The 24,883-nt window shown below is 37.9% G+C and overlaps 1 protein-coding gene across 1 annotated transcript in view; it reads right to left on the bottom strand.

The window, feature by feature from the left end:
* csmd2 (CUB and Sushi multiple domains 2) overlaps positions 1-24,883 on the bottom strand; it is a 362,365-nt gene that overhangs the window by 222,572 nt on the left and 114,910 nt on the right. The window contains exon 4 of the mRNA XM_053612473.1: positions 5,446-5,640. Coding sequence (XP_053468448.1) covers positions 5,446-5,640 — 195 coding nt within the window. The remainder of the gene's footprint in view (positions 1-5,445; positions 5,641-24,883) is intronic.

The following is a 24,883-nucleotide window of genomic DNA, read 5'->3' as shown; positions in this document are numbered from 1 at the left end:
GAAAGGTCCCTTACCCCAAAAAGTTATATTCTTAAATGCTATATTCTTCTGCAATGATGCTCATAATTTTTAGGAAAAAAATAGCCTCATGAACATAGTGTGCAGGTGCTGTCCCATACTGGACGGCTCGCCTGCCTCTCCACAGCACTTTCCTCTGGCTTTGCGGCTACCATGGCAACATGGCAAAGAGAGAGAAAGAGAGGTGCAAAACAGCACCCCTAGACCTGACAGCAAGGATCGCAGAGAGAAAGGAAGAAAAAAAAGAGAGGCAGATTTCTTTAGAGATGTGATATGGTCTGATGATTGTACGGTTATCTTTTTCTCTCCTGTCTTCCCTCTGGAAAGATCACTCTGGCCATGGTGGGAAGCTGGCTTTGACTTTTAGAATGCAGAATGCTGAACACACTCCCACTGAGACACTGAGATCTGTGATGGAGAAGACCCCAGAATGGAAATCTGACTGTACATGTTCACATATTTGAAGGATGAATCATCTCAATGTAAAGGACAGTTTATGTGCAACAGATAATCATGGTGAGCCAATTATTGTAACAACAGCATTTAAAGAAACAGACCCAACCAACTGGCACTAAAGAGGGAAGGCAAGAGTATCATTTTCTGAAGCAGCCAGGCTTCCTGCCCCCTTCTGGCCAACAGAATTTACTGACAAGCCATAAAAAAAAGCAAGGAAACAGTGGACAGAAGCAGAGAGAGGAAGAGGAAGTGAGAGGGATAGCAAAGTCATCAACAATATGTAAGGAGCCTTTTGAAAAGTTTTTTGAAAAAAAAAAATATATATATATATATATAGTGGTGCTAGAATTTTTTTTTCTGTAAGAATTTTCTATATATCTGCATAAATATGACCTAAAACATCATTAGATTTCCACACAAGTCCCAAAAGATGTTAAAAAGAACCCAATTAAACAAATGAGACAAACATATTATACTTGGTCAATTATATCAATTACAATATAACATATATGTGAATGGCAAAAGTATGTGAAACCCTAGGATTAACAGTTTCCCCGAGCATGGCAGGGTTGCAAGGAGAACTCTCCAAAAAGAACATTGATGCCCCTCTGCAGTTTGCTAAAGATCATGTGGACAAGCCAGAAGGCTGTTGGAAAAATATTTTGTGAATAGATGAGAGTAAAATAGAATTTTTTCTTTCAATGAGAAGGGCTATGTTTGGAGAAAGGAAAACACTGCATTCCAGCATAAGATCCTTATCCCAAATGTGGTAGTCTTATGGTTTGGGCCTGTTTTGCTGCATCTGGGCCAGGATGGCTTGCCATCATTTATGGAACAATGAATTCTGAATTATACCAGTGAATTCTAAAGGAAAATGTCAGGATATCTGTCCATGAACCGAATCTGGGAAAAGTGGGGAATGCAGCAAGACAACGACCCTAAGCACACAAGTCATTCTACCAAAGAATGGTTAAAGAAGAAGAAAGTAAATGTTTTCGAATGGCCAAGTCAAAGTCCTGACCATAATTCAATAGAGATGTTGTGGAAGGACCTGAAGCAATCAGTTCATCGAGGAAACCCACCAACATCCCAGAATTGAAGCTGTTCTGTACTGAAGAATCGGCTAAAATTCCTCCAAGCCGATGTGCAGGACTGATCAACATTTATTGATCATCCTCCCCATGATTGTGGTTGTGTGTACTGAACCAGACTGAGAGATTAAAGGCTCAGGAAACCTTTGCAGGCGTTTTGAGTTAATTAGCTCATTAGAGCTCTTCTCAGGTCGACATTTCTGTATTATATATATATATATATATATATATATATATATATATATATATATATATATATATATATATAATTCTTAATAATTGCTAATACCAGTCATCTATATTTTCTAACAAATTTGTTTGTTTATTTGTTCTATTTCCCAAAATATAAGCAAAGCGATGACCAAGCAACGTTTTTTTTTTTTTTTTCAATCTTTATTTGTCTACTTTCGGTAAGCCTGTGCCATTTGTAGCCTCAGATTGCTGCTCTTGTTTGACAGGAGAGGAACTTTTCTGTTCAACATGGTTGTAAAAAGTAGTTATTTGATTTGTTGTAGCCTTCCTATAAGTTTGAACCAGTCTGCCCATTCTGTTGATTGGATCTAGCTGAACTAAGTCAGGGGTTTCACAGCAATGGGAGTGAATACTTGTGCAACCACAACTTTTATTACAGTGTTTATCAGTAAGTAACTTTGCAAGCTATATTGATTTTCCCCCTGCTTCAATATTATGTGCTATTTTGTGCAGATTTATATCATATAATCCCAAGAAGTCAAATTCAGTTCCAAGTTGTTAGAATATAAAATGTGGAAAAGTTCAAATGGGGTGAATACTTATGCATGGAACTGTATATACAGTATACCTGTACATGCTTTTAGACTCCAATTAGCCACTGCATAAAACTTTAGTTTGTACACCGTTGGCATGTAATTAATCATGGAACAATGGCATTTTTATGGCTATTATGTATGTGAATGCTTTACTGCACAAATCCAATACAGAACAGCAGGGACAGGAGAGTCAGCAGCTTTGATTCAGGTAGAAAAAAAAGGTGAAAGCAGAGGGCAGAGGCAACAAAACACAGATGAGTGTGAGATATGAAAGGCAGCGTGGGAGGATGCATGAACATGAGGCAAAACCAAGAAAGGGTCCATAATCTCATGGGCCACCTGCAGGGCTTGGAGGAATGTGGGGGGTCCCTTTCTGGCCCTGCATGTCTGAGCATGTGGGACTGGACGTGGGCTTCCTGACTCCTACAGCCTGGGCACAGATGGCATTGCTTTATACCAGCCTGTTCAAAGAACACACACAGCCCAGAGACCACCACCACCAGCAGCCATTGTCACACACCATTCACACATGGGATGGTGGTGTAAGGTGTAAACCCCCAGACTTCAAACCAAAATAAGTCACAGGAAATTATGTGTGAAGATCAGAGGTGGGTAAAGTAACAAAAAACTAACTTTCAGGACAAGCAATTGTAATCATGATGTTTCTGTGCATGTGAGCATGAAATTTTATCACAGTACAGTTATAGACTTAAATCTGTTTGGTGAGAAGATGTTGATTAATTTTCTATAACAACATTTCTGACAGTTTTATATTAAACTGTATATCACATAAAGTGAACATTATAATTTCTATACTGTATGTTCAACCCCTCTTTCACAGTGACTTGCATGGCAGACACAACACACAATCTAAGGCTAACAATAAACACAAAATATATTATTATTCAAAGAAAGTATTCTAATCGTTGTTATGGTCACATAATTCCGCAAAGTACGACAGCGCGTGCATCTGGGTTCTTAACATTTTCCTTGTTTACATTCTACACGTGTGTTTATTATGGTTTATATCTTGTCTCCGCCCCGTTATGCCATCAGTTGTCTCATAATGTGTCTCAGCTGTTTCTGTTTTACTGTTGTTCACGTTCATTATTTAAACCCCTTGTGTGTCCTTGTTATGGTGTGAAGTGTCTGCACACTACCAAGCCTTTTGTTCTTCGTTTTTCGTCTTCTGGTTAGATCATGTTTTCGTGTTCCTCGTTATTGATTCTGGCTTTGCCTTGTTCATCCTTTTTGCCATTGGCTTGACCATTTGCCTGTTTTTGACCACGCTTTTGATACACGTTTTGGATTTGTCTGCCTGCCTCCTTTAAATAAAGCTCTTAACTGCACATGAATCTCCTCCTTTCACACAAGACAGTTATGGTGAATCTTTTTGTAAGGAGATGCTCATTTAAAATGTATGGAAGGAGTCTCCAGTCTTATCATTATATAACAGTTAGTACATTTTCAATGAAAGATAACTTTGCACTTTCTGGATTCTCTATGGCATGAGAAGCAGCTGTTTATATCTGATATAATGTAAGTGAAAACAAGAACCACCTTCTCTCTAATTATAAGTGGTTAAACTGTAATTGGTTAAAAAGTATTAAAAATTTTAATCACTGGCAAATTGCTGTGGAATGAGAGGAATAAAACATGATGGGGCATGCTGATAATGGAAAATAATAATTTATTAGTTAAGGGTGGTGTGATGCTTTACCACCCCAAAGTTATGAATTAAACATACAGTATGTACATGCTGTGTATACACTATATGGGCTAAAGTATAAGGACACCTGAGTATTGAATATCCCATTCCAAAGCCATGACTGTTAATATGGAGTTGGTCCTCATTTGCTGCTATACCAGCCTCCACTCTTCTGGGAAGGTTTTCCTCTAGATTTTGGACCGGGGTTGTGGGGATTTGGCCATTCAGCCACAAGGGCACAAGATATCACTACACTGATGGACGTGGGTGTGACAAATAATCCCAAAGGTGTTCAGTGGGGTTGAAGTTAGGCCTCTGTGCTTCCACACCATTAGTTAACCATGTCTTCAGGGATCTCACTTTGTACACAGGAGCATTGTCATACTGGAACAGATTTGGGCCTCTTAGTTCCAGTGAAAGGAACACTTAATGCTACAACATACAAAGACATGCTACATAATTGTATTTTTCTGATTTTGTGGGGAAGGCTCACATATGAGTGTGGTGCTCAGGTGTCCACATACATTTCGTACATAAGGTGGACAAATCACTAACCTTGTATGCTTGGGATATTCAACTTTTTATATATGGAATTGACTGGAGGAGTGTAGGATTAATAAACTACTAACTTCATCCATGCAAAAAAGAATTGAAAAAAAAAAAAAACCCTGCTCCTTATTGTTATTATAAATTTCTTTATCTGATATGTATGCTCAAAAATAATGTACTCCAGATGGTTCATGCATTTATTGTTGATGCTGTAAATGTAGATTGTGTTCCTCATGTCTTATAGGAATGACAAACAAACAAAAAACAGACAAAACTGAGTACAGTGTAGTAGTTCAGTGCAAGGCTGTGACATGACTAATGCTACTACAGTGTTGATTGCACTGCATACATTTACTCAACTACTCATTATTAAATGCACAGCTTATTTAAAAAGGTAGAAAAATAACAGAATATATACAGTGAATATATACCTGATGATGAATGAGTGCCAGATATCTGTCACGAGTGCATAAGTGCTAAAGATAAGATGATGTATGAAGTGATATATGACGTACACTATTTTATTCACTTACACGGTACAAAATATATAATATAGGGCTTCCAGACATTGATGTGCTACTCCTTCATATCTATTCAGCCAATAATAAAGTGTCCAAAACTTGCTTAAAGTATTTGTTCTGTGTGATAGTACTGATAAAACATCTGCCCACGCTACTCCACCCTGGCAAGTGTCAACACAGCTGGTGCCTCTGTTCCCTCTCAACCAGGGCAAATGGCCACATGCATCCTCTTCACTGATAAACATCATGGTGCCTGTCTGATAAAGACATGTCCTAAACTCCTCTTAAGTCTCTCTCATGCAGTTAACACTCACCTCGGCAGTAGGGCAGAGGGAAGTCCCAAGCAGCCGTGCCTGAGGATGTGGCTAGGCACGAAAGCACTGCGTGGCCTTCCAGAACAAAACCCTGGCTGCAGCTGTAGCGGATCTTATCACCGATGTTAAAAGTGGAGCCCTGCTGGAGGCCATTCTGCAGCTGCCCGGGGTTGCCACAAGTGTAGCTAGGAAGAGCTGTCAGAGAAAGACAGACATTAGATTAATACACAACCGCCCACCTTCCAAAAACAATCAGAGCTTCATTTGTGAACGACACTAACAGAAACTAATTAACAGCATTAGAGGCAAAGCAGGTGGTCATTTTACACCAGATACACAAAGTGTATATCAAAGAACCAAATGCCATAATGTTACCAATGCACCACTTTCATCGCATTTAGTGTATTTGAACCTACTGCAGCTATTAAGGATTTAATGTGGAATACATAATTGGGGGCTCATATTCTTGCAGGGAGCACAAATAGTCCATGCTTAACCAAATTAATGCAACCCCCCTCACTCATCATGTTGCTCATTCGTCTTAACGCTCTTTTTTCCCCTTTTTTGTCCTTTTCTAAAAGTGACACATTTGTTTCAAACATGTAGCTACAACTACAGAAGGTGTAATCTGCCTTCTTTTAAGAAAGAAAACATCATGAGGAAGGAATATTTTCATTTTAGCATTAAATTAGAAACTTCCGACTTGTTTTTAGTTATTTACCCACAGTAATCAACAAGTTGTCTTCGCACAGGAATATTTTAAGCTTCTCCAACACCCAGCTAGGAAGAATCTCAAATGGCTTCCTTGTCACTACGCATGCTATGGCATGGTTAAAGGCTCTGTGTTAATGGTCAGAAGGGTTCAAAACCCAGCACTACCAAGCTGACTCCTTTTTGCTCCAGGGGCACTGTAACATGACTGACCCTGTGCTCTGACTCCAACTTCTTAACAACCTGGGATATGTGACAAAAGTAATTTCAGTGTATTGTAATGTATATGTGACAAATAAAGGCTTCTTCTTAGTGTGTTTCTTAATACTCAATAGAATGACAGAAAACTAGGCCATAATAAAATATACGAAAGCTAATTTACTCATGTAAGTGTGTAAAGATTACAAATTAAAACAATACAAACTTTATACACTTAGCTTAACATCTTAAATCAATATGACTTTTTAACCATATTTTTGTTAAAGTCCTGGAAGTAGCACTGTGAAATAATACTGTCTGTGTACATGTGAAACAGCTTGATAGTTTTACTCCCTGTCAAAATCCCTGCACTTAGGTGCATTGACACCAGCATGTGTGTGAAAGAGGTAACAACAACAAGATGTTAGAGATCGGATGAAAATGATGAGAACGAGATGATGAGAATAATGTGAGAGAAGGCAAACGGTTGAAAAATCAGTTAGTTAAGATGATTCACTTAAAACTGTGACAGACCTTTATGTAGCTAGTATGGTTGGATTTAATGCCACTGCCCATGATATAACTTTTATTTTGATGTTGATTGAAAACGGAACAATGAAAACAAGAAGTGGATGGTGTGAATTAAACGTATGACTACTGTATGCTATGTTACTCTAGGTGCTGTGCTTCTTATTTCATTAATCTTAAGTCTCGTTTAAATCCCAAAGATGCTTAGTCACAAAAGAATACAGTACAATACATCCAGGCAGGTTCAAACATTTTGCACTCAGTTGTGCCATTTGTTTGTGATAATTAGTACAGTTTTTCCATTGGAATGCAATGTGTGAACTCATGTTAAACTGGAGAAGGTAATACAATATGTACCGCATGAAGAGCATATGTATATGCTATATTAAGTCAGTTCTTTAAACACATGTACTTTATTATTATGTTTCTTTTAAATGAACCCCATACCTTCTAAGTCAATGGTTCTCCAAGCGGATCAAGGAGGCACAACCAGAACGTCCATGATCAGTGTTATCATTGAGTTCTCATAGCAATGAGCTTGTTTAACTGGCTATTTGAATCAAATGGGTTTAATCCAAACCTCAATAACACAAAAACATCTAGGGCTATTGATAATGTCAACTTGGACTTAATAAGAACTGTCAAGAGAAAGTTCAGGAATAAAAACTCTATGGTTCCAATAGCTTATCCAATAATTGGATCATTTGATAATCTAATAATTACCCAAATAATTATTATACTAATTTAAATTACGAGCTTCATATTTCAATATTCATGAAATAAAACTGTACTCATGGGGTCAGTGGTATGTATTAAACAGTTAAATTAGTCACTGATTACAAAAGTTTTTGAACCCCGATCTAAAACTGAACTAATTGAACACTGATAGACTGTTGACTGTTTTGCTCAAAACCATCAGGTTAAGAGTGATGGGTCGTACAAAAAAGTACAAAAAAGTATTAAACTGTAGTACCACTTGGCACCATAATCTTTTACATCTTTACTATGATCTTTATAGTTAATCTTTACTACAATCTTTAAGTTAATATGGTCATCAGGTATAACGGTACACTATATTCACCTTTCCCCCACTTTATTTCATAGAAAACATATGAAAGAAACATACAAAAGACATATCCCTAAGGGTAGCACTCCAGTGAGAAGCAGTGGTACAGATTAGATCTCCGAATGTGTAAAAAAAATTATGCCAATAAATTATGTTCATATTAATCTCTAAGAGCTGGCTTTCAATAGATAGAGAATGATTATACTGATCATTCCATAATAATTTTTCTCTTTTCTTTGATTCTTCTAGTATTTTAATACTTTTTATACTTTTTTTTTTTTTTAAACTTTTAAGATTTCCATCTTGTCAGTTAAAACATAAAGATGATATACTCACTGCAGAGATAAGCATCAGTGTGTTTTCACCACATTGCCTTAGGCATGCATTCCTCTGATTAAGATCCAAACCAATTTCCTGCTTCACAGTATCCACTACTGTTACATAAAACTCACTATAAAATGCTCTTTCCACCCTTATTTTGCACCCTGATTGAGTGGAGCATTCTGCATCAAAGAAATGTGTGATAAATTTGGTCCAATATACCCCCTGTTTGGACCATAGGTGCCATATTGATATGTAAGTGTAGGGGTATTAGCATGGCCATGAGGAGCATGGAGGTGGTGGCATGTAGCATCCTGTGTTCCCATAATACATACTATTTGCAGTTTCCCTATAGAGCAGTTCAACCCTAGTGAGAGGTCCAAGGAGCAAGTTGCAGATTTATAAAGTAATGGGGGAAAATTTCAAGCACACAGATGATGAGAGAGAGAGTGAGAGAGAGAGAGAGAGAGAGAGAGGTGTGAGTTTGGGGGGGGGGGGGGTGTTATTCAGTTTACCAGTTATTGGGGTGATTAGTTTCAGACAGCGGGTTAATCTGTTAGGGATATAATGTATGAGCAGAATGTTTGAATTTGGCAGAAAATGGAAACTGATGGCATTGCCGACAACAACTCATTCAATGCTAATCAATGACAACTAATCTGAAAGTGTATGTGATGAAAACGGTTTTAGGGGCAAACTAAAGCCGTGAATAGGCAGATAATTGGCTGAAAATCCAATTTCCAAACTGTTCTCTCACATAACAGATGGAGATTAATTAACAGCACCAGAAATCAACAACACAGAGGAAAAACAGGTGCTGAGGTAGTGTGCTGACATTAAAAGCACAAAGAACATCACAGACAATATGTAACGACACGGGACTATATACAGGAAGTAAGCGCATGAGCAATGTCTTTATTAGCCAACAAACAGACAAAACACAGGGAGCGTGGTCTATACTGAACAAGATTAACTAGATTAAACATAAGACTAAAGTCTAGGCATTGCACGAGAACAGGACATGGAAATAAGACTGCTTCGCGAACGTAACACATTCACCATTCACACACTCAGTTAACATAAATACTGCGTGAAGTGCGCAGCCACTCGAGGGGTTTAAATAACAAACACAATCAAACAGAAACATAGACACCTGGATTAAATCAAGACACACCCTCGAACATCAACCAATGTTAAACAGGGGGAAAACCAAAACAAACAAAAGGCACGTGTCCATATGCAAAAGTCTCGTGCACGCGCGATCTCTAAAGCCGCGCGTGCATGTCGACGCCACAGTGCCATCTGCCGGCGGGAGCGTAACACAATAATACTGATGTTAGTGTGTCCTCCAAGCCTCCAAACATACAGCTGAGCAGTTAAGAAAAAATTACCTTCGTATTCAACTCTGGATATGAACTTATCATTCTCTAGAAACAGAATGCTTAAAGGTTTCTCTTTGATATCTCAAAAGATTTAATAGAGATTCTCACCTGTGTTTCACCTGTGTTTCAAGTATCAACTTTGTCACTATTTTTTCTCCTTAATTTGATTATTGAGAAATAGATTGTCACAAAAAAGAGATGAGATTATTCTGAGATTAAAGGAGTCAAAATGGGCCACATTTCACAATTCAGCAGTATTGAAATTTGAGATCTCCTGATCATAAGGTAAATGCTTTACTATACACTAAAATCAAGTTAAAATGACATTGAGTAAAACAGAATTGAAAACTCAAATTAAACTTTAAATGCTTGATAAAAATGTAGGCCTAAAAATAATATGGAGGAAAGCACTATCCACCTTCTTCCACATACATGAGCTCACAGAGATGCATGATTGGCTAGTGCCACTGTGGTCGACAGGGATCCCTCAAACCATGGCCAATTTCTGGCTGTTACTTCACCTGGATTTGAAACTTTGATCTCCCAACGATAGGATGAGCGCAATTTATTCTGCACCACTGAGGAGCCAAAATATAAATAATATAATGTAAACAATAAATAAATTGATTGGAATATATTGCATTCTCAAGTACCCTGTATATTAAATGACATGTACGTGAGAATACTGAGGACTTTTATCTCAGAAGAAAAGCTGAGAGACAGTGGACATAAGCAAGGAGAAAGTATATAAATACAAGGAGAAATACTGTACTTTATTTATTTATTCACATGCTCAAATTTATGCCCCAACAGGAATAGCTTGTTTAGGGGACTGTTTCAATGTAGGGATGCACTGATTCCATTTTTTTTGTTTACTTTTACCAAAGAAGAGCCAGACTTGATCTTCCTGAATTCCGTGATGGGAATAACTAAGACACAAGCGTTGCATTTACACCGTGGCCAAGCCTATTTACACCAAATACACAAAGTACACCCAAGACAATAGCCCATAGTGCTACTCTCTCATTCCAGTCCAGTGCATCTGAGCCTTGTGAAGTCAGATTAAACACTCTGTGTGAGCTAGATAAATAGGAGTGCATGTGCTGGTAAAGAACAAGAATGCCTTGGCTCAAGCCACATTAATGCATCCACACCACACTCTGATCTGTGTGCTAGAAGTGACACTGTGAAAGTGATCTCAACACACAAGCACATTAGGTCAATAAGCAGTTTCTCCTCTGTTGAGCATCAATTCGATCAATGCATCACACTTGCACAACAACAGGGAAATTGCAGGGAAGACGCATCACCTACTGTATCTACACAGCTGAGAGGAGATGCTGTGCTTTGGGCTTAGGATAACGACTTTCAAATAAGTGTGAGAAACTAAAAGTACTTTGAGTTAAAGCTTTGTATTGATTTAAATCACTGTCTATAAAACTCTGCTCTTTCTTTTAATGGGGGTGAACTGATAATCATTTGCTGTGATATGGTTATCCTGAACTATAAAATGAAATGGGAGAGAGAGCAATAATTAAATTATTCAAATAAAACAACTATTTGCAGATAGTTGTTTAAAAATAGTTGCAGATAGTTGATTAAAAAATGCAGAATTTATTTTTTCTTTAAAAACTTAATTGTTTATAATCACTGTCGTGCCAAATTGAAGTGTTTCCTGAATTGAGTGCAGTTTATAGCAAGTAAGTAAGTAAGCAAGTAAGTTTATAGTAAGTCGCGGAGCAAAATGTGACATGACTCTGCCAATATATGCACTTAATTAAAAAAAATCAACCTAAAATTTTCAGTTTACTAAAACCATAGCTAATCACACAAACTGAGCTTTTCCTTGTGGTTGACACAATGTTAATTGACTTTTTTCTTACAAAATTCCAGGTTTGTCAGATCTGTGAAAGAAAAGCAGTCTAATGGTCACACATTATTACTTCCCACATTTTTGCCAAATCCTCTCTCATATGCATGGGAAAAGTACACTTTTCAAGGTGCATAAGGGCAGAGGGATTGGAGATAGTGGACACCTACAAATTCCTACAGGTGCAACTCAACAATAAACTGGACTGATCAGACAACACTGAGGCCCTCTATATGAAAGGACAGAGCAGGATGTCCTTTCTGAGGAGGCTCAGGTGGGCACTACGCTGCCACAGATGTTTTACCAGTCTGCAGTGACCAGTGGTATCTTATTTGCTGTGGTGTGCTCGGAGGTGGCATTGGGACTTGTGGTGCCAACAAACTGGGCAAGCTGGAGAGGAAGGCCAGTTCTGTGGTAAGGATGGAATTGGACAGTATGGAGACAGTGACTGAGATGAGAGGAAAGCTGAAAGCTATATGGACAATCCTTCTCATCTTCTATATGCTGAGGTGAGGTGGGTTAGGAGCATGATCAGAAACAGATTCATCCATGCACAAGCCTCAAGATGCATGGGGGGGCTCTTTTGTTCCATCAGCCATCAGACTCCACAATGCAACAGTACCCAGTACCTCCAACTCCACTGACTGAGTCTCACAAACATACAATCACTAGTAAATTGTCCTTCCACAGATATTACCCATGTATATAAAAACAAAGGATATTACACATGTATATATACAAATAGAACTCTAGCATATGTACATACACATAGATTTGTTTTATTGTTTCTTTTATTTCTATACATCTTATATTATTTTTTATTTTATACTACTTCTGATGTATAGGTATGTACGGAAGTTCTTTTCTTTCCTTTGATGTTACTCCTCCTACTTGTGCTGCTGTGTCAACTTGAATTTCTCCTACAGGAAATCAATAAATGTACATCTAATTTTTTCTTATCTCATCTCTCATGTTGGCTTGTACACAGCACAGAAACTGTGAGTTTAAGCTTGTATGCTGATTTCATTAATAACAAGCAAGCCTTTTATGGACAGTTTTTGTCCTAATTGTTGCCTGAAATCGGACTCCATCCGATTGTGAATTTGTGGCTGTTTTCTTTGTCAAAACATCTAAGGCTTTCCTGAAAAATTATAAAGAATGAATAAAAAAGGCTATAACCCACAGAGGGAGGCATGTTCTAAATCAAAGCATCGAGAAACTCAGCTTTGTTCAGCCACCTATGTAAATGGCATCACTAGAGAATGTGATTTTTTTTTTTTTTTTTGAAAGACATTTTCTTTTTCACTCTGAAGGGATACGGAGCTTAGATTCAACTTTGCATTCCAGCTTTTATTCAATTTCTTTCCTATGAGCACTAGAGCTACTTCAATAGTTGCATTATTGCATTTGTTTCTGACAAAAGTTTTCTTTTTTGTATAAAAAAAACAATAAAAATCTTGCTCTGCATCACAAAACAAAGCATACCTCATCCTAACCAAGCAATGTTGCTGCATATACATATGTACAGTGCATTCGGAAAGAATTCACAGCGCTTCACTTTTCCTACATTTTGTTATGTTACAGCCTTATTCCAAATTGGATTAAATTCATTATTTTCCTCAAAATTCTACAAACGATACCCCATAATGACAACATGAAAGAAGTTTGTTTGAAATCTTTGCAAATTTATTAAAAATAAAAACAAAAAAGCACATTTACATAATTATTCACAGCTTTTGCTCAATACTTTGTTGAAGCACCTTTGGCACCAATTACAGCCTCAAGTCTTATTGAGTATGATGCTACATGCTTGACACACCTATTTTTGGGCAGTTTCTCCCATTCTTCTTTGCAGGACCTCTCAAGATCCATCAGGTTGGATGGGGAGCGTCGGTGCACAGCCATTTTCAGATCTCTCCAGAGATGTTCAATCGGGTTCAAGTCTGGGCTCTTGAGGAAGGACTTGCAGAAGAAGTCCTGGAAGCTTCTACAGTTCTACAGGGCCATCGCCGTTACCCCATTTGAACCCTATAGAAAATCTCTGGTGGGATTTGAAGAAGGCAGTTGCAGCATGCAAACCCAAGAAAATTACTGAACTGGAGGCCATTACTCATGAGAAATGGGCTAAGATTTCTCAGGAAGCTGGTGTCTAGCAATGCATCTCATTTACAGCAGGTCATAACAGCAAAAGGGTGCTCTACTAAGTACTAAAGATGTTTGCCATGAAGGGGTTGAATAAATTTGAAACTGGATAAGTCATTATAAGTTGCATTTTCAGTTGAATATATTATATATATTATAGCCTGCTATTAGGCCTGATTTAAAAATGATAATCAGTGCCGAAAAGGCAAAAAGAAGATGTCCTGAGGGCCCACGGAGGGAGTTATCAGGGGACAAGAGGTTATTAAGGCAGATTGCTTCCAGTATTACTTTAGGGCTCCCCAGTCAATGTTGTCCCAGGTTTTCAGTTTTCTCTGGTCAGCAAGCTGTCAGAGGTTAACAAAAATCTGATGCTTGCCCTCCAACAAAATGTAGAAAGATATCACTAAAGACCATCTGGCAGCATGGAAACCACTGACAAATGTGTTTTCATGGGTTCTGTCCTCCATAGAAAAGGGTTCTGGGTGCAGTTCATAGCTCGACCCCCAGTTTTAGAGGCATGCTCACCACAGTAGTCAGCACAATGCAGAGCCTGATGTTAACCCAGGAAGTAGATCTGTCTTGGACAAAGGGGCCATAGAACATGTACTTCTTTCTGTGACGGAGGGAGGTTTACAGCCATTATTTCATGAAGCCAGTTTTAGATCTGCATCATCTGAACTGTACTCTTCGGACATACAGGTTCAGGATGTTGATAATCAAACTTATCGCTTGTTGGTAGTAATGCGCTACATTTACTTCGTTACATTTACTTCAGTAACTTTTGGAAAAAAATACATCTAACAGTTAACTGGCCATACTTTTACTCAAGTTAATTTTTAAATCACAGAAATGTACTTTTACTTCGCTACATTCGGTGCCGTTCCTCCGTTACTCTTAAAGGGGGAAGAAGCGAGTGTCAGGACACACAAACACACAGACACACTCTATGTGGTCTGAAATTCAGAATTTTCCATTGATTTTAATCAGATCCGAAGTAACTAGTAACTTGAGTAGTCTTCTTATCGTATACTTTATTCCTCTTACTCAAGTAATTATTATTACTTTTACTTTCCACCACTTCGTCTTTATCCACACTGAACAATTGCTCTATAAGGGTTCAGCTCTACCTGACCAGCTGAGCTAAATGTTGGAGCTGTAAAAAGGAATGTGTGAAAACATCTTGGCCAAAACAATAGCAGGAACTATCCACATCCAACTCCAAGCACAGGTGCAAATGACCCATAACCCTAGGTCCACACAAACCCAAAGTGTTGAGTACAAAAGATATTTCAAATGAAGCTGCACAAAAAGTTTACAAAAACAAGAGACTGACTGAAAATCCAGAGACTATAAGGATGGCAGCACCAGCATCCATGGGATCTTTGAACGAAACTTCCTCAAGATCAAGGAAAGAGCACAACAAGAGCCCATTAACAATGGCCAACTCCTCACCCCAGAAGAGTCAGACTACTTGCTTCCAGATCCCCCCAGCACTGCACTGAACAAACCAAAGATCCCCATCCATAATGTTACTGCACTGACATGAGAGAAAGATTTACAGTGCTAGAAGAAGAACTGGTACAGCTCAGAGAGATGAACATCTCTCTATACCAGGGGTGCACATTTAGAATTCAAAGAGGTCCTAACATTTTCTCCCCCCAAAGGTCCAAACCATTAAAACGCCTAACGTACACTATGATTTGGGGGCAGATGTCATTCTTGTATATGTATGGCTAATAAACAAAGTACTACATTTCAATAACATTTCAACAATATTTATTGCACATTTTCAATGCAGACACATTAGACATGAGGTAAAATAAATATGCAGCCTAATCATAAATAAACATAAATCTATCACAAATGTTCTAATTTCAATCAAAACAAGACTGCATCTTCACAAAAAATAACAAAAGTGCCTGTTGGGCAGTAAATGCATGGGAGAGGACTCTGGTGGACCGATCATACTGGGCTTTGAGTTTGTTATTTTGCATGCTCTCACCTCAGACTGCTGTGGATGTTTGCTCAAAAGGTCTGTGCTTTGTCTCATAGTTGTGCTTCATGCTGGCACTTTTTATTAGCGCCACGGTCTCCGATCATATCAGGCAGAGTGGTTTGACACTCGCTGCAGGAAGGATAGGCAAAGAAAAAAATAATAATGCATGGCTGATTAGGGTTTCCGTAGGATTGGGTTCAGCAACAAAAAAATTCTTTCTGTTTTGAAGAGGATGAATCCTGCAACTTTTTCGCCAGTTACTTATTGACGTGTGGATCTCCCCATCCCCCCATCTATTATCACCTCTCAGCAGTGCTTCTCTTTGAGTAATGTCATAGCCATTGCAATGTCATAGACTGCAAATATGTACCATTAACTTGACCTGGATAGAATATATATGACTCTCCTAATTGTATGCTTCTGCTCCTCCCCTTCAATTTGATGAGAGAAAAGATAATATTACTTAAAGATGATAATTGCTTATTAATCACTCAGTACATTTGCATGTGTATCCAAAGCTACTCAAGCTACAGTAAGTGAGCATATGCATTTTACTCCATGGATTGCCCAATTAAACAAACTGCATTCCTTTTCGAAAAAAAAAAAAATTGTCATTGGAAAATAATGTTAAAACCCAGCCTATTCAGCAGCTTTCCCACTCCAGCATTGAACAATATATGAAAAGGAAAACCAAGTTTCATTTGTCCATTTGGATTTAACAGGGAACCAAAAATCCAAAATGCATCGAATGATTTCCATCAACAATTTCTGGACATAAGAGTAGTATACCCACAACATATCCCAATATACACAGATGGATCTAAATCTGGAAATAAAGTGGCAGCAGCTTTTGCAACAAACCAACTGTGTCAGGGTAAACGCAACCCTGAAAAAAGTTCGTTTTCACTGCAGACGCAAATGCTCTACTACTGGCACTGAAGTTTATTGAGACTACTCCACAGAAGCATTTTTTAAATAATAACTGAATCAAAATCATGTATTGAAGCATTGGAAGCTACTAAAACTGAGATTTTAATCAAACGGTCCTGTAGGTTCATCCTGTACAACATCAAGAAAATCAGACCCTACCTCACCAAACAGGCTACACAGATACTAGTCCAGGCTCTTGTTATCTCAAAACTGGACTACTGCAACTCACTACTCTCGGGCCTCCCGGCCAGCTCCATCAAACCCCTTCAAATGATTCTGAATGCAGCAGCACGCCTCGTCTTCACCCAACCCAATAGAACCCATGTCACACCCCTCTTCATCTCCCTCCACTGGCTTCCTTTAGCTGCCCATATCAAATTCAAGGCCTTGATGCTCACCTACAAGACCTTGTCTGGAACAGCACCCTCCTACCTCAACTCTCTTCTGAAGGCTTATGTTCCCTCACGCAATCTGGGATCAATCAACAACCGACGCTTAGTAGTACCTACTCAGCGTAGCTCAAGGTCCCTTTCAAGAACCTTCAAACTAACTGTTCCTCAGTGGTGGAATGAACTTCCAACCTCAATCCATACCGCAGAATCTCTCACAATCTTCAAAAGACAGCTAAAGACCCACCTCTTCCGTGAACACCTAACCAACCCATTTAAAAAAAAAATAAATAAAAAAATTTAAAAAACATTTACTCTGGCATTTACACCTCTACTCTGCGCACTTTGCTTCTTCTGGAACTCAATTAACGGATCTTGTATGGTAGCATTACTTGTACTGTTCTCTGCTTGATATATCGCTTTGCTTATATTTTTGTCATTTGTAAGTTGCTTTGGATAAAAGCGTCTGCTAAATGAATAAATGTAAATGTAAATGTAACTGTCATCTTTTGAAGCAAAGAGTTTTAATATTATTTTCTGCTGGGTACCTGGACACTCAGGAATCTCTGGTAATGAGCAAGCAGACAGAGCTGCCAGAGAAGCACTAGATACTGAACCAGTAAAATCCCCTATACCTTCCACAGATCTGAAACCAACTCTGAATGCATATATCAAAAACAAATGGCGGTCAGAGTAAGATAAATGTCTAAACAACAAATTATTGAAAATAAAACTTGCTGCTGGAACAGGTTATGTGTCCCCTTTTAATAATCGCTGGGATCAAGTCATTTACACATGATGCTGGATAGGACATACAAGACTCACACACCAGTTTTTACTATCAGGAGAAAATCCACCAAAGTGCTCATCAGAACCCATTATCCAATAAACATATTTTACTGGACTGTCATACCTCTACACATCTGAGGAAACAGTATTATTCAGCTAATACTTTTGAAAAGGTTTTTAATCAAGTGAATCCAAATGCAGTTTTAAAGTTTTTAGGAAAAAATAATCTTAAACATCTTATTTGTTAACTCTAACTAATAACTAAACCAGGCTCCCGCCATGAATATAGCCATAGAAGCTGTCATGGCAAAAAGAAATGAAAGAAAGAAAGTAAAATAATGTTACAAAGCATTCTTTATTTTTCGATCTACAGTAAAATAAAAGTTAAACTGGAAAATTAATCGGTAGGCTATACAACTGCACCTATTTCATTGCTTGATCTAAATATTCTACATAACGAATAAAAATCACAAACATGGCACTTGTGAATGAAATAATTTTATATATTAAATAATAATAATTTTATATATATATATATATATATATATATATATATAGAGAGAGAGAGAGAGAGAGAGAGAGAGAGAGAGAGAGAGAGAGTTGTCTTGAAGATCTCTGCAGCTCATCAAAAATAAAAATGAGACATCCATCAACTGAAAGCATGCTGTCGAAGTTAAAATTTAAAGTAGCATATTTGTATTTAGTTACTTCTGTTTCTGAATAAATAAGCATTATGTCATCAAATCACAAGTCTGTTTTGATTTGATGCTCAGAAGGTGTACTAAATGATGTATAACTTAAAAATCATTAGCACCTTAAAATAAAAAGACAGCTAAATAGTGAATTTTTTTGGAAATAATTGTTGGAATTATACGAATGAATGACAATAACTTGCTAACAGTCAATCAACTGAATCTTTCTAATTGGCATGGGCCTCCGATCAGTGTTGTTCACGCCCCCAATGGCCACTTATGTCTGCATGGATAAATACAGATGATCAGTCTGTAAAGGCAACTCAAAATGACCAAGATCAGCAAAGTGTATTCGCAAGACATCAGGATGATGAGGGCTGCTGGAAGATATGAAGTTCCCTTAAGGCACAGGCTACATTGAGCACAATCAGAAGACATCACAAAGAACAAAGACCACGCATGCGTTAACCTTGCAAGATAAATATGTAAGTTATATCTTACCAACTTCATACAATATGATGGTATTAAAAAGTAAAATAAAATAAAGCAATGGTGTTATAATGTTGGTGATGACAAAAGTCAATTTTTTTCCGCTTGGTTTTTAGTGACAATATTACAGCCATTGGTATCATCACTAGCCAGATGAACTGACTTCAGTTTCTGTGAAAAAAAACAGCTGTGGCATGAAAATGGAGTAGACATCAGTGAGCAATCCATTCGGAGGATCAGGCAAAGAATGGGTTGGAAGTACATGAAAACCCAACACTGTCCCATTATCAGAGACAAAAACAGAGAGATACATCTCCAGCAAGCACAAAAAATGGATCAATGAGAAGGAGATGTTTCACAATGTCATATTCACCAATGAAACAAGAGTGGCTTTGGAGCACTTTTCCACCATGTCATTCCATAAAATGGGGAGACGTGTCTCGAAACCAAAGCCTAAACACCCACTAAAAGTCCATGTGTGGGGAGCAATATCGAGACTATAACCAGGAGCTATTGCAATCTTCAAAGGGATAATGGATCGCCTACAAGAAGTTATTCCTACTAAAGTGTAGCTTCTGAGGCCAAGGGTGTACTTACTTTTACCACAGATGAATATCACATCTATTGATATTTCTGTTGAATAAATGATTGAAAAAGCTACTTTTCTTTGTGGTTTTGTTCAAGTATATCAACTTTATTAATAGGCACTGTTTCAAAGATGATCAAATGTGAAAATATCTAAAATAAATAAATAAATAAATAAAACCCAACACTTTCCATCTGTTGTACTTGTTTTTTCATGTATAGTTATATATTTAATTTAGCAGAAATGTTTGATTATGCCAGAGAACCTTGTCAGGATTTATTTTTATTAAATGATGTATTACTAAATTAATGACCAGTTCATTTATTATTAAATTAATAATATACAATTACGTAAATTATATGTAATTACATAGAATACAAGGCGCACCTTTTCACATAAAGACACTAAACTTTGAGCTTCTGTTATATTCATGTTACATTACATTACAATGTAGGAATAAAACAGTATTCTTCCTGCTGAGCATTTATCTGTAGTAGGTCTCACAGGGATGGGCCCTTTCTCATAAAAGTTAAAACAGCTTATCTTCAGGCACAGCTCTGGCCAGCTAAAAAAAAAAAAAAAAAAAAAAAAAAGCAGGCTATGGAAGAACTGTGCTTAAAGAGTAAGTGTATTTCAGTATTTTAAGACCGTGAATAAAATGATGACGTTTAAATAATATAGGTCTATTACAGGCTAGCTAAAAATAGGGTATGCAGGTTTGACATATCACAATAACAGTTTCTTGAATTTGAAGAATGTTGCAATTGAAGAATGCATGAATTCTTGTCACACATTCTTCAATTGTCAAATCATGTCAACAACAACAAAAAAAAAAACACATTAAAAAAAACACCATGTGCCCTACATGTGAGAAATTAACAAGTGAAAATAAATAAATTAATGAATTAATTGTGTGAGAGAAATCAAATGGAAAAACAAAAACACTGAATTCTCTACATTTAAAAAAATTATGAAATATCATATGTGATATGATAAGATAAAGAAAAACGTACAAATTTTACACATGACTCGTGTGAAATTTGTGTGACTTTTCTGTAATGGGCTTGAAATGCAAGTTGAGCCATTTGTGTCTTGTGTTAAAATGATAATACACAACCTGTTAAAACAGAACAAGTCAACACTATTCCTAATATTTAGACCTCTCGTGTGTTCTCTCTTGAGTAAGATTACTGAATTTGCCCCAACACTTATCTGTCAGCAGAAAATCAGGTGTTAGTGTAGGCTGAGCATCGGCAGAACACATGCGTAATTAAGGAGCCCACTGCACCTGAGACTTAACGAAGGAGAACACTGTCAGTAACATTATCCGCCTTTAATTGGCTGAACAGCTGCCCAGAGACACTTTGATTCTTCATCCTTTCATTACGATATTTTTCTTTTTTTTCTGCTTTCAATCTGTGCTGTTATAAGCCACCTACTCTGTAGTTATGAAGTCAACTGATTACATGCATGGCTGGCTCAGAATCACATTTATTTGTGATGATATCTACATGCGCACACAGGCAAACAAACGTAGGAAGCAGTGTGTAGAACTAATAATGATTAAAGACAGGTAATAACAGAAGTCAATTACCAATATTGGACTTATAGCACTGCTTTTATGATTACACCATGCTGCTTACACACTCTAAATTACACAGATATCCTTTAAACATGCACTTACTCACATACTCTCTCAAAAGGTATATAAGGTTTGATGACAGCTACTGTGAAAACTTGAGAGTGATTTAGCAAAGTGTCCTTAATAGTGACCAGAGTTGGGTGTAACATGTTACAAAGTAATGTGTTATTGTAATCGAATTACTTTTTCTGATAATGCAGTAATGTAACGCATTACATATTAAATGTATGTAATTTGATTACAGTTACTGATGTCAATGAAATTACGTTATTTGCATTACAAATTTATTGTGAAGAAAACAATATTAAGTAAAATGTAATTTTAAAAGAAATCATGTTTTGCCCCGTAGATTTTTTTTTTTTCAGGGGAAACTGAAACACTAACAGCCTCTGATGCTGAGCAGGAAAACAAGGTGTGTAAATCTCTATATGAGTTCCAGTTTATGTGAACATGATATGAGCAGAGCATAAGGAAACATAATGTACTTTGCATGGCAGTGTAGCAGCTAAACCCATACAATGATAGCTTAGCTGTGCCAACAAAGTGGATTGTTTACTCTATCATCTATTGCTCTATCATCTGTTGCTTAACTGTAAACAACTGTAATTTCTTTTCTTATACATTCACTCAACAGTAGGGTTACAGTGGGTGGGTGGACATTGGGCACAAGGCTGGAACACACCAAAGAAACCATTTAGATAAGCAAGTTGGTGGTAATAGGGTGGCACATTGATCCTTGTTGCCTCACAGCTCCAGGGTCCCTGGTTCAATCCTGAGCTTGGGTGTGGAATTTTTATTCTAGTTCTCCCCATGTCCATGTAGGCTTTCGCTCACTGTTTATTACAGTTGCTTAATAATTATTCACAGGTCATTGACAGTAATAAATGTTGTGCAGCACACCACATGGTATTATAATGAATAGTGACTTGTTATAACATGATCACTGTTCTAAGTTTTAAGGAATTATTTATTAGAGATGCATTATTATTAATATCATTATTTCATTATTAAAGATTTATGTGGTATTAACTTCTTTAGAGTTAATAAAAAAGCTTATGAGGAATCATTGCTAACATATAACTGGGCAAGACGCAACCAGGCCTGATTAACCCTGCAAACCCTGTTCAATCAAATCAACACTTAAATATAACTTTTTCAACAGCATTAAGTTGGTTAAAAGGTCTTACCCAGTAACACACTATGCCAAAATTGAAAGAAATTCCAGAATGATGAGGAAGAAGGTGATTGAAATACGTCAGTCTGGGAAGGGTTACAAAGCTATTTCAAAGGCTCTGGGACTCCAAAAAACCACAGTGAGAGCAATCATCTCCGAATGGAAAACCTCGGCACAGTAGTGAACCTTCCCTGAAGTGGCTGACCTTCCAAAATTCCTCCAAGAGCACAGCAACTATTCATCCAGCAAGGCACAAAAGAGCCAAGGACAACATCAAATGACCTCTTGCATCAATAAAGGTCACTATTCATGACTCCATTATCAGAAAGACAATGAGAAAAAATGGCATCCATGGAAGAGTGGCGAGGTGAAAACCACTGATAACTCAGAAGAACATTAAGACTCATCTAAATTTTGCCAAAACACACCTTGATAATCCTCAAACCTTTTGGCAGAATGTTCTGTGGACTGATGAGTCGAAAGTGGAACAGTTTGGAAGACAGGGGTCCCGTTACCATCCATCCATCTTCTATACCACTTTATCCTTTTCAGGGTCACAGGGAAACCTGGAGCCTATCCCAGGGAGCATCGGGCACAAGGCGGGGCACACCCTGGACAGGGTGCCAATCCATCGCAGGGCACAATCACATACATATTCACACACCCATTCATACACTATGGACACTTTGGACATGCCAATCAGCCTACCACGCATGTCTTTGGACTGGGGGAGGAAACCAGAGTACCCAGAGGATACCCCCGCAGCACGGGAACTGCGAGAACATGAAAACTCCACACACACACGACCACGGTGGGAATCGAACCCCCACCTGGGGTGGGGAACACCTGGAGGTGTGAGGTGAACGTGCTGACCTCTAAGCCACTGTGCGCCTTGGGTCCTGTTACATCTGGTGTAAACCAAACACCAAATTCCACAAAAAGAACATCATACAGACGGTCAAACATGGTGGTGGAAGTGTGATGGTGTGGGGATGCCTCAGGACCTGGGCAACTTGCAATTATTGAGGGAAACATGAATTCTGTTCTCTACCAGAAAACCCTAAAGGAGAATGTCTGATCTTCAGTCCATAAGTTGAAACTCAAGCGCAATTGAATTATGCAGCAAGACAATGATACAAAGCATATGAGTATATCCAAGTCCTAAAAGTAAGTGAAAGATTGATCTCCAGTTATCGGAAGCATTTGGTTGCAGTTATTGCTGCTAAAGGTAACACAACCAGATTTTAAATTTAAGGGGGCAATTTGTTTTTCACATGGGTGATAGGTGTTGGATCACTTTTTTTGCTTCAGTAAAAAAAAATCATAAATAAAAACTATTGTGTGTTTACTTAGGTGACCTTTGTTTTATGTTGTATTTCATGTGAATATCTAAAACTATTTAGTATGAGATATACACAAAAACAGAAGCAATCAGGATGGGGCAAATACCTTTTCACAGCATTGTACCATGGAACCCTGTAAATACAACATTGTAATGCAGTGGAAGTCGCTATTTTATTTTTATTTCTCTTAACAGAAATACAGTCTCTCCCCCAGCTGCTCTGCCTTGCTACATTTTCCTTGAAAGGAAACCCAAAGGAGATGGCTTTTTGTTGCTTATTATTGCAGTTTCACTTTGGAGACCAATGGCTTTAAAATTGCAAACTACTCCTTTAATCCTCTGAGGCAAGAGTCATGTTACGTTAATTACCCTCTGCTTCTACCTAATAGAATAAAGAAACAAGCAAAAAAGCCCACAACAACAAAAGGACACAGCCAAAATATGAGTTCCTTAAGGTCACCCATTTCACTTTTGATCCAAAAACTAACTTTAAACAAGCCTGCTTTTCAACACCATTTCTTCACTTGTGGCTTTAGAGAGTTAACAAGCACCCAGGTAGGAAAGGTTTATTACATTCTCTGTTTACTTTTGCTACTGAATAACACCATTGCACATCCAACAATATTCCACAGAAGGCAAGCATCTTCAGAAATATAAACAGACCTTGGATCTCAGAAGACACAGAATTACCTGATTTAATCTCCGACATGGTGTGAAAAACCTAAACAAATAAACAGAGAGAGATGATCTGTGCTCCTCTCCTCTCTGCCGCCCGCCTGGTTGCCAGGGAAACAGACCCGAGGCCACCTGGGAACCTGCTGGATGAGTGGATGAGCTAGAGGAACCGCATGAGGAGTGTGTGGAATGGAGTGTGGAGGTGAAGGAAGTCCTGTGGGTGTGTGTAGTTGTGAGTGTGTGTGGTGTGTGGTGTGAGCCCCTTCACCTTGTTCCATTTCACCGTTTAAAGGAACTCACATCAGGTTGGATAACATATTATGATGCTTACAGGTTGCAGATCTTAAACTGAAACTTTGCCATGTCGAGCCTTTTGGAGGGTTAGCATACTCGCAGGCTGATTCAAACTGTCCACACTATCATCTTTTAAGAACAAGGCCCACACAGTTAACCTTTTGCAATCTGTATGTACATTTTAGATTTCTATTCAGCTGGGCTAGAGAATAACTCTTTCAT

This window comes from Ictalurus furcatus, chromosome 24, assembly GCF_023375685.1.
Source record: "Ictalurus furcatus strain D&B chromosome 24, Billie_1.0, whole genome shotgun sequence".
NCBI lineage: Eukaryota > Metazoa > Chordata > Actinopteri > Siluriformes > Ictaluridae > Ictalurus > Ictalurus furcatus.
The sequence above is the reverse complement of the archived record's forward strand: the minus strand, read 5'-3'. Positions and strand labels throughout refer to the sequence as shown.